The 10,747-nt window shown below is 32.8% G+C and overlaps 1 protein-coding gene and 1 non-coding gene across 3 annotated transcripts; both read left to right on the top strand.

Moving 5' to 3' along the window:
* The first annotated feature begins 589 nt into the window (after nt 1-589).
* On the top strand, nt 590-10,187 carry LOC149787100 (neuralized-like protein 4). 2 transcript variants are annotated; one of them, XM_089978339.1, is made up of 7 exons: nt 590-763; nt 2,853-2,919; nt 6,357-6,480; nt 6,705-6,817; nt 7,255-7,405; nt 8,224-8,421; nt 9,238-10,187. In XM_089978339.1, exons 2-7 carry the CDS (start codon nt 2,865-2,867, stop codon nt 9,281-9,283), a joined length of 687 nt encoding a protein of 228 aa, XP_089834465.1. In that variant the 5' UTR covers nt 590-763; nt 2,853-2,864; the 3' UTR covers nt 9,284-10,187. The 2 variants fall into 2 exon arrangements, with proteins under 2 accessions (XP_089834465.1, XP_089834464.1); XM_089978338.1 differs by having other exon boundaries at nt 590-968; nt 9,238-10,186.
* On the top strand, nt 1,620-1,692 carry Trnap-cgg (transfer RNA proline (anticodon CGG)). Its single transcript has one exon. It is a non-coding gene; the product is annotated as a tRNA-Pro (tRNA).
* Nucleotides 10,188-10,747: the final 560 nt, after the last annotated feature.

Genomic DNA, 10,747 nt, shown 5'->3' with positions numbered 1-10,747 from the left:
ATACTCTTGATTTTTATTGATAAAATATTCATGTATGCAAACCTTTTCTGCGTGTAAACATATTTCATTTCAGCTATTATGCAACCATGCTCTTCATACCAACTTAACATTTTTAACATCGAAATTTTAATATAATCTAGCTTCGTATGTTATGTTATTCTGAAGTAATCAAACACAACCAGTACAACAATGAACCAGGTTTATTAATTTCTGGTCAAGATAAAATACTGAACAGCTATATATAATACCTTTCGCATGACTCCTAATCAAAACTATGTTGCAAAGATAATCGTTTTTATACCTGAGCACAATTCGAAACTACTTTGCCAAGATAATCTTTTTGTTACAGACCCCAAATTGAAAGTACATTGTCAAGATACACTTTTCATACCTGACCCCAAATCGAGCTACTTTGCTTGTATTGTCTTTTCCTAATCTAATTCCAGTTTGAAACTAAATTTCTTGGATAATATTTTCACCTGACCCGAAATCGAAACTACCTTGCTTACATAATCTTTATTTTTATTGACCCCCCAAAACGAACGTGTTATGCTCAGTGTGATATATGAATATATGCCTTCGTCTGGAAAGTATTTTATTTGCTTTTAGTTTAATAGTTTATATCATGTTTTCAGTATTTTATGCAGTATTTAGATCCAACGTTGGGTGGATAAATATTATGATAGGATTTTAAATATGTAACTATTTATTGAATAAGGTATTTCTACATTAAGAACGTTAAGATTGCGTAAGCATCGAACAGGTACGTGTACAGTGTTTATCTATACTAGCTTGCGAGCATTCCCAAATATGGTCCTGATAATATTTCTAACTCGGAGTATTATGATTCGGAGCGAAAGCCAATTTCGAAGCCAATTAAGCGTTACACTTATGGACATAGAGTTGACTCGAGCATCTTGCGGAACGGGATTAAAGTGATTTGACAGAATTCATCATTGCCTAGGCCTGTAAGTAATCAATCTCATTTTCTTATTACAATTTTCCTGGAGAGCTCCTTGCAAATAAAAATTAGACTATTGCTAAAAGAATATATAAGTCTGTGGTTCAACGACTGTGACGAAAAAAGACAGGGGCTGGTTGATAATGAATTAAATCCCATAGGTAAACCGTTGCAGTGTTGAGGGAACGGTAGTTCTACTAAGTAAGCCGTCGACTCATAAGGTAACACCATAGCAACTAGTACGGATTATGTATAACCGTGTTTCCATGTGTTGTAATGTTCGCCGTTGTTCCCCTCCACTCCCATTATTCAGTAATTTGGTCCGAAATATTTTAACTTTCGTTTGCAATGAGCCGGGTCCATGTGTTCAATTTTCGGATACAGATGTTCAATTGAATCGGTTGGCATATGTGAATGCTGGATGACGTCTGTCTTTATTGATAGTTTTGACTAACAGAAGTGTTATATATCATACAACAGACATTAAACGATCACTTATCAATGTCAGATATTACACAGTAAGCTCGAATCTCTAAATATATAATAAAAGTTAGAAAACATTAAAAATGAAAAATAAATAAACAACAGTATAGATTATACCGTCGCTGCTCCTTCATTTCACTTTTTAATTATCAAGTACTTCTGTCCATAACTGACCGATCCGGTGGCCTAGTGGTTAGAGCGTCCGCCTCGGATGCGGGAGGTCCTGGGTTCGATCCCCGGCCGAGTCATACCAGAGACTTAAAAAAATGGTATTAACAGCTGCCTCGCTTGGCGTTCAGCATTAAGAGGTTAGTGTTAGGACTGGTCGGCCCGGTGTCAGGATAATGTGACTGGGTGGGACATCATGCTACATGTCTGCGGCATGATGCCCCAGTGCTAGACATCACTATAAAATGCCACATTGCAGACATCGTAGCGATATGACTGAAAAATTGTTAAAGCTACGTTAAAAATCAAAATCACAGCACACTGTCCATAACTTTCTTTCGGTTTAAAATTCAAATGATTTAAAGTGAAAGTTAAATATTCAACTAAACAAATGGACATCACCACCATGCATAGATGATATTACCTCAGCCAATGCAATACACATTACCATTCTAATTTTCAAACCCCAACACAAATTCCAATAACAAATAAAAGATTTAGAATTTACATTACAAGAGGGTACCACTAAACAAAATTGAATTGTGTATGTAAAGTTGTAGCTAACAATGAAGTAACGGTTTATGTCAATACTAATAGGCATGTACATGAATGTTGTATATAAACCCCTGTATGCATATTATTAAAGAAAAGGTCTTTTCCTATTGCTCCAAGTGCAGATTAAACATAGAAACTGTAAGTCATGAGATGTGGATGAAGTATTTTTTCATGTTGGAAATGGTTTATGGATTATCACTCACCTTACATGTGTCAGAATATCTGCCAGTGTCAACACAAATGAAGGTATATTTGAACCCCTGCTGGTTCTCCGGCTCAGAATTTGGACACCATTACAATTACCATCCCAAAGGCATATATTGGGCATGACACACATTGGTAAGATGTATAACAGTCTATTACATTATGGTTTATCCTAGATCGCAGAACCTCAACCCTTGTTTCAAAACTTAGACAGAACCGAGATTCATTTACTTAAAAACAATTGAATCGGTACCCAAGACAGTTAGGGGCATATCTAGGAGAATCATACTTACGAACGGTCAGTAGGGGGATCTATCGAATGTGCTTCACAACACAGAAGTTGTTAATATTGTTGATGTTACTAACTGTAACCGTTATTACAGACAGGTCTTCATCTTACTGTTTCTCCTTTTATTACTACAATGTTTCTATTGTTTAAAAAAATGGGGCAAAATTATATAATGCATGATTAATATTTCAGGATCAGTGAAGAATGTGTGTTTTGGAACTTCTGTCAAGAAGCTTTATCTCTTCTTTGAAATTGCCATGTAAGTATAATACCAAGTAGTGAAATAAATATAGTTTACAAAAATCGGATCATAACAACAAAACAACTACACAAACAGTAATTACATACTACTCATGTTTCTGCTATTACTGATATTACTGTTATTCAGGGAAAGGGAAAGGGATATGACAAACAAATATATGAATACACGCGACAGGATCAGTAATATCGCAATTTTATCAGGAACGCTGCAATTAATTACGAAAACTCTGCCGGAGAGTTCGTGTGGCCTAATTAGCATATTTTGAATCTGAATAAATATTGGAGCAACGATGACTGTTAGCAAAGAAGATGATAACCCATTTAAACTGTAGTGAAACAAAGACACATATCCCAGACAAATGCAAAACATGCTGTTCAGATGGAATTGGTTCGATTAACATGACGATGAATGAAGAAATAGCAGACAGCAAAACTGGACAACCGACCTAGGCGCATCTAACCTAGTGAGAAACGTCACAAGTAAGTTTACATGAACGATGAGTTGAGGACAGAGTTGAGGCTGGGGAGGCAACTCAAAATAATAAACTGCAAATTTTGTATTAGATCTATATTATATCTATTTGATTTCCTGATAGTATGCACTATGATATCCAATGTGACCGTTACAAGAATCCAAAGAGGATGAAAAAATGAGACTTTAGAATATATTGACATTAATTATTATGCATTATATATTATCATTCTCAGTTGTGTGCACAACTGCGTGCATTCTACATCAGCAGAAAATACTGAAGTGTAATTACTATTGTTTGATTCTGATCAGAAACATTGCCCAATCCATATTCACTAGAAAAGAAATACAAATAACGTACTTTTACATTCACGGTCTTGATTCTTGGCACAAATGTTTTGGGTATGTGTATGAGTATGTGCATGAGAGAGAGAGAGAGACAGACAGACAGACAGACAGACAGACAGAGAGACAGAGAGTTTGATATAGAAAATAGTTTATTGTTAATAATTTAAACCTAAAGGAAAAGATAGTCTGGTCCAATATTTTTATTATCTACATTTAGAAGAAGAAAATAATCTTAGGAAAGGCATTACACGTGTACACACAAAGGGATAAACAACATGTGATTGAGATGGTGATTTTATTATTATTATCATTATCATTATTATTATTATTATTATTATTATTATTATTATTATTATTTAATTTATTATTTAATTTATTATCATTTAATGCTAAAATGTAACTGCAACAATACGATTCCGTTTGTTTGCTGAGCATTTCCCTCTTTTGCACATGTTACTTGTTTTAGATGCATGGCATCATACGTAAAGAATTTAATTTTTTTATTCATTTCTTATTCATTACAAGTTTTAAAAAAGATTCTTTCTTCAGTATGTACACGTTAAACATATAATTGACATACATGCTTGCATCTACACACACACCTAGATATGCACACATGCACTCACATTCACACACACACACACACACACATATATATATATATATCTATATATATATATATTGAGAGAGAGATACTCATACAAGCTATGCATACATGCATTTAAGACCTGCTTACACACAAGTAAAATGAACACTGAACTTATCATTATGGTACATATAGATGGATATGTAATGTATTTGTTTGACAGCTGGTTATCGTGTATATTACAAAACTAGGGACTAACCACATGTCGATGATAACAGCTATTTGTACATGATATATGTGTCAAATCACTATATGTATACAGATGAGTACGATATGGTTACCCATAGCCAGGTTCCCTTACACACACACACACACACACACACACACACACACACACACACACACACACACACATATATATATATATATATATATATATATATATATATATATATATATATATATATATATATATATATATATATGAAACATATATACAATGCGCTTATGTACATAGAAAATTCACGTTCAAGAAATACGATGGTGCCTATAAAGGTATATATAGTGTTATGACAAGTATTTATTGGTCAACGCTTATTTCAGTGAGGGTTCAATGGGTACAGTATTACCTGCGATATATTCAACGGTACATTCATGTGAAGTGAAGGATCATCAAGACTAGTGACATACTAAAATCTATTTATGGGTCAAAGTTCTTGAGGGAACAATAATCCAGCTAAACACCATTTGTCAATAAACTAAGCAAGGTCAAATCTGTGAAAATCTATTATAATGCTGTATTTAACCTGGATATAAAGGTTGACTGTTGCTAGTAACTGATTCGTAGTCGTAGAACGACAGCAGGGTTTAACCCAACTTTTTATTCCACTGCTAATAAGAGGCAAAGCTCTTCGAAATCGAGCTCCGAAAGCGATGCCTCTTTTTGCTGGAAGCCAATTTCAAGCACCCGATAAGCTCACTGTTTGGTTGTATTGTTTCACTATAAAACAAACAAACACAAATGGTTGATAGTTTATATTTTACTGCAGCATGTGTATTGCTTGAACATGGATATCGCCTTAAACACATATTGTAACGGGATTATTGAAATTATTTTTAGATTTTTCCAAACTGAGGGGAAATATATGTTCTATATCTTTTTAACCTTTGGTTCGATAACAAAGTTTTTCAAATGTAACTGATAAATAAGTTTTGTTTGTAAACGTATTCAATGCGAAATTAGGATTTGTTTCTGAAAATTCTTTTAGGACCGTTTGTCAAAAAATTGTTTTCTATCCTGGATTTTTTCTTATGCTGGAACGCTAAACTTCCATAATCTCAGCTATGCAACAACAAAAGCAGCAAAAACAAAATAGCAAAATTGCAAGTTTAAGCAAACCAATAATAATAACAATAAAACATTATAATAGTAAGAAGAAGAGGAAAACAAGAAGAAAATATTATTATTATTACTGATGATGATGCCATTCATTCTGTGATGAAAAGGGTCTAATGGTGGAAATGCTTTGGCAACATCTATGTGAAGATCAAAGCAAACTTCTTATATCTACGAAACCGACATTCTTAAAACAAGGTGAAGGTAACACTAAATCATGTAACATACGTATTTCTGACAAGCTAGTTCAACACTAAAAACTGACAAGGAGAAAGAGATCAATTGTTTCTATGTATTTATCAATGTATAATTGTGTCCAGCTATATATCAATACTTATATATATATATATATATATATATATATATATATATATATATATATATATATATATATATATATATATATATATATATACCACCAATCTACCTATATATCCATCTATCTATCTACTAATCTTTCCCTCTGTCTATCTATCTATCTATATATCTGTCTATCTATCTATCTAGCAAGCCAGCTAGCTAACTTGCTATTCTATCAGTGCCTGTTACACGACTCTTGTTTCTGTTCTGTCAAATTGGTGTGCTCTTCATTATTTACATGCATTATAATATATGATCTTTGCATTTCCATAGACGGGTTGTTAAAGCGTGATGGTCATATCTGCTACTGCCATGGCTGCCAAACATATTTAGGACATGCCGGTTTCACCAATTACAATTACCCAGAGGACTGGTATCTTTTCAGAGTAAATGTAAGGTAGATATAAACACATGTCCAAGATTACTTTCTTTTTGTAATTTTACCACAATATTCATGAAATAAACTAATAAAAACTGTTCTCGAATTTACAATTATAAAATCGTGTTAGACGATGTTTGTCGCATTTTTTGCACAAGTCATATTCGGCAATTTCCAATGTGAAGCAACACATTTGCCTGTAAAGTGTATGCGTGAATTAATGGCTACATTGTTTGTTGCAGTGCTCCGCCAGGACGAAGTTTAGATGAAATATCAAATAACTGGGAACTGTGTTACCACGGAACAGAAATATCCCGTTTGGAGTCGATTTTACGCTTGGGTCTTAAAACTCCAGGTGATTAGAAATGGAGTTTGCTAGAAAACATGTTAATATTCTCCAGTATTTTCCAAGTTTTAGGTATTTGCTTGCACCGAATTAATGAAATATTTTCACCGTGGTTTTCCAAAAAAGTGATTGTAACCTTTGCATTTTCGATCATTACAATTAACTAGCTGTACGTTTATTCTTATGAGCTTTATATTTACGTAGCATAAATGTACAGACAGTATAATGAAAACCACCACAACAATTTTTAAAAATTGTCAATAGATGTCTTAAAAAGGAAAACTGAGTTATTAAAATATGTGATAGTGTTCTAATTTCATATGCAAATTTTAGTTATAACTGTTCGAGTGTAGATTAATCGCGTTTTGTCTGTTTATAACATTATATAGTCTCTGCAGCGACGAAATTGGATAAATTGCTTTCCATAACTATAATTTCCTCTTCAGGCGAAAACAATTTCCATGGAAATCTAACAAACGTCTTACCTTGGCGCGCCAAGATATACAATAATGTGCCAGATGGTTTTGACATGGACAGGATATTTTTATCCCCAAGCATTCGGTATGCGAGTTCTGACACCTACTCTCTTCCTTACTGGTAAGAATGGTCTTCATGCTTTGTCAAATCTAAATAGCATAATATATTCTTTGTTAAGAGGGGGGTGGATGAGGGAGGCGGCATAACCATAGATTAAAAGGTTATTATAATTCTCTCAAACGTCATGACATATAGCTTCTGATAGTTTCAATATGTTTATTCTATCATATGAAGTGAAATATTAAATCCTCTATAAGTTACCATTTTTTGATCTTATTTGGCTTTTTAAATGCTGAATGAAGCATATTTATTCGAGACTCCACATCGTTTCCTCTGTTCTAATGAAAATAATTGGAATTTATTTTAAATAATGGTGCCAAAACGACCGAAGACCTTTAAATTGGTCGTGTATCACAATATTGATGAAAATGAATGTGTAATGTATTTAAGACTAACTTAGCATGGTTAAGGAATTTTGTATTCTCTAGCATGAAAATAAATTTATTTTTTACACTGACGTACCATTTTTGCTGCTGAATCAAAATATATGACATTGTATATACAATGACGTAAACTTATAAACGTTCGTTTGGTTTAATAATGTATTTATGTCATTGTTGATTTATTCAGCTACCTCGATAACTTAGTAATTATAAGGAGGAAATTTATATGTTCATGCAAGGATCTTGAAACCTTGGATGTACATTTGCAAAAGAATGATATATATTTATATGCAATTTAAAATCTTCTCGACTGGGTCGTGGGTATTTTTGAGAAGCAATCCGCTGAATTCGTCTATATGTTTATTTTGTCTCCATTTATAAGGTTCACCTTGTCTGTCACTGATTTGCTTTAGCTGTATATAACTAATGTTTCAGCTACAAAAGCAAAAATTCTGGGTGGACATATCGTGTGAAGGTTGTATTGATGGTACATATTCGTCCTGGAAGTTATGTAGCAAGCGGCACCACTGCAGGCGTTAACATTGATCCGTGGTATTCAGACGACACCATTGAGTGGGCAACGAATGAAAGCGACAGTGTCGTCGTTATGGGAGTCCTGGTAAATTTTGAGAGGTATAAGTATGCCATTTTATTATTTTTTTTAAGAGAATTACGAACAAGGAAAAAGAGCAAACATGCACGAATTTAGATCCAGTGTGTGCAAGAATTCGATACATCAATTTCTATTAATTTATACACCGAAGTATATTAGTAATCAACAGTGAATCAACGACTGTAAAAAAAAAATTTTATGCAAAACTAAGCTAAAGATTTACCATAACGTATAATGCAATACTGTTCTAAAGCTTGTATAATAACAACCTATAATGCACAAGTGAACTGAAGATTATATAAAGCAAATACCTAAGCAAAACGGCGCTAAAGACTGCATCATCACACAGTATAGCGCAATTTTGAACTAAAGATTGAATCGTACGAAATTATAATGCAAAACTGAATTAAAAGTGAACCTCAAATTGTCAAAATATAACGACTTTTTAACCAATAGTTGTTATGAATACGTAAAATCTTCATACACTGTTGAATCATTGCAATTATATGGGAAATATCGAATCATGGATTACATGTTTGTTAAAAATAGATTTTGGCTCGAAATAAATCTTCTAATCCATGCAATATATGTTTTTACCTATTCATAACTGCGAAAGAACATCAGGAAGTATTAAACATCAATTCCGTTTTTAACCAACGAATAGTGATTATTGGCCTCTCATAAAATGGTCTGTCATATGTTATGATGTAACTTACATTCCAGTAGACGTGTTTTAGCATTATCTTTCTTAATAATTTTCAAACCTGAAGTATCCGAACACAGAGCATAGCAATAAATATGAAATAATTCAGTTTATTCTTTTGTTTTCGTTTCAGGTATAAGTGCATTGTCCACAAAGGTTTTCCTTGTTTGAATTTCTAATGTATGCACCGATTCTGATAGCAGTTTTAGGACGTCATTGAAAAAAGACAATCAACGTATACAAACTTCACAAAAATAGTGTGTATCACCCTCGGGTTGAAGCACAGTTTTAATTATATGTTTTACAAGTGTATTTGCTGAAGGAGGTCCTTGACTTAATTTGTACTTGAATAGTTTAATGCAATATGTTCTGTACATATGCATGTTACCTTTAATTTTTGTTATCTTTTTAGATAAGCATACCAAACACTATAATAGAACAAATGTTCTGCTTATATATATCTTGTTTTAATGTTTATATTTTTTAGTTTATTAAACGTTACACACGCGTTTTAAAAATGTTTTCATTTGTATTTACACCATCTACTGTAGTATGGACACCATACTTTCAATATCCAATTTGTATTTATTATCTACCTGCCATGGTCCCTATCCTTCACATGAATTTTAACTCTTGCATTATATTATTGCGAAAAACAATTCAAACCACTAAAGCAATATAAGCTTTCACTTTGGAAAAGATTTAAAATGTCATATCCTTTGCGTGTAACGTTTTCAGAGTGTGTTAAACGTTCATCCATCATTTGTACCTCTGAACATAAAACTTCGTGACATAGGATTGTAATGTGACAATTAAGCCAATGTATGTTAATAATTCTTTGTTTTTGTCTTATTATTAATTAATTAATTAATTAAATTAGTATTTGCATATGTTTATTGGAATTACAAAGTACTCATATTAATGTTTGAGCCTGACACGATTCAGGGATCAGTGTGAAATTATTCAAAGTCATGTTGGACAATGCCGTTGTGATACATCACGACTAGAGCAGATTCAAAATTATTATTATATTAGCACATTCAGGACCTGGAATTCATTAGAAAATACAATTCGTTTGGAAATATTAATATATGAATTGTGTGGATGTAATTAACAATACTATAAATTCCTCTTGATTGTCATTCTATATCTAAACGAATTAAATTATTTAAATTTAACAAAATCTGGCTTTGATTCTTTGTTACTCGGTTAAGACCAGAATCTAACACCCTGTACAGGCGGTTTAGTTATAACATTTTCACGATGGCTGTTAATGTATACACATTGGGCATCGTATTAAGACCATTTTCATTCAAGACCAACAAAACATAATAAAAAGTTACCTAGTGCAAACATGCCAAATTGCCATCTAAATAGCTATCAAGATCTTTTAAGACGGTCGATGTGGCGATTATATTCTATACTCGAAAAGTACTAATTTTTATTTTGAACCAAACAGACCATGGGATGAATGTGTATAAGGTTGTGTTGCAATAATCCAAGTAGGTTTGACCATATAGAGATAAGAAACGTGTGCTAACGGACAAACAGACGACGTACGATGAACAAACAGAAAGCTATCCCATAAACTCTCCTGATCCTTTATGAGTAGAGCCAAAATGATGATATGGATTATGATTTTG

Source organism: Sinohyriopsis cumingii, chromosome 12, assembly GCF_028554795.1.
Source record: "Sinohyriopsis cumingii isolate HCF-2022 chromosome 12, ASM2855479v2, whole genome shotgun sequence".
Taxonomy (NCBI): Eukaryota; Metazoa; Mollusca; class Bivalvia; order Unionida; family Unionidae; genus Sinohyriopsis; species Sinohyriopsis cumingii.
The sequence above is the reverse complement of the archived record's forward strand: the minus strand, read 5'-3'. Positions and strand labels throughout refer to the sequence as shown.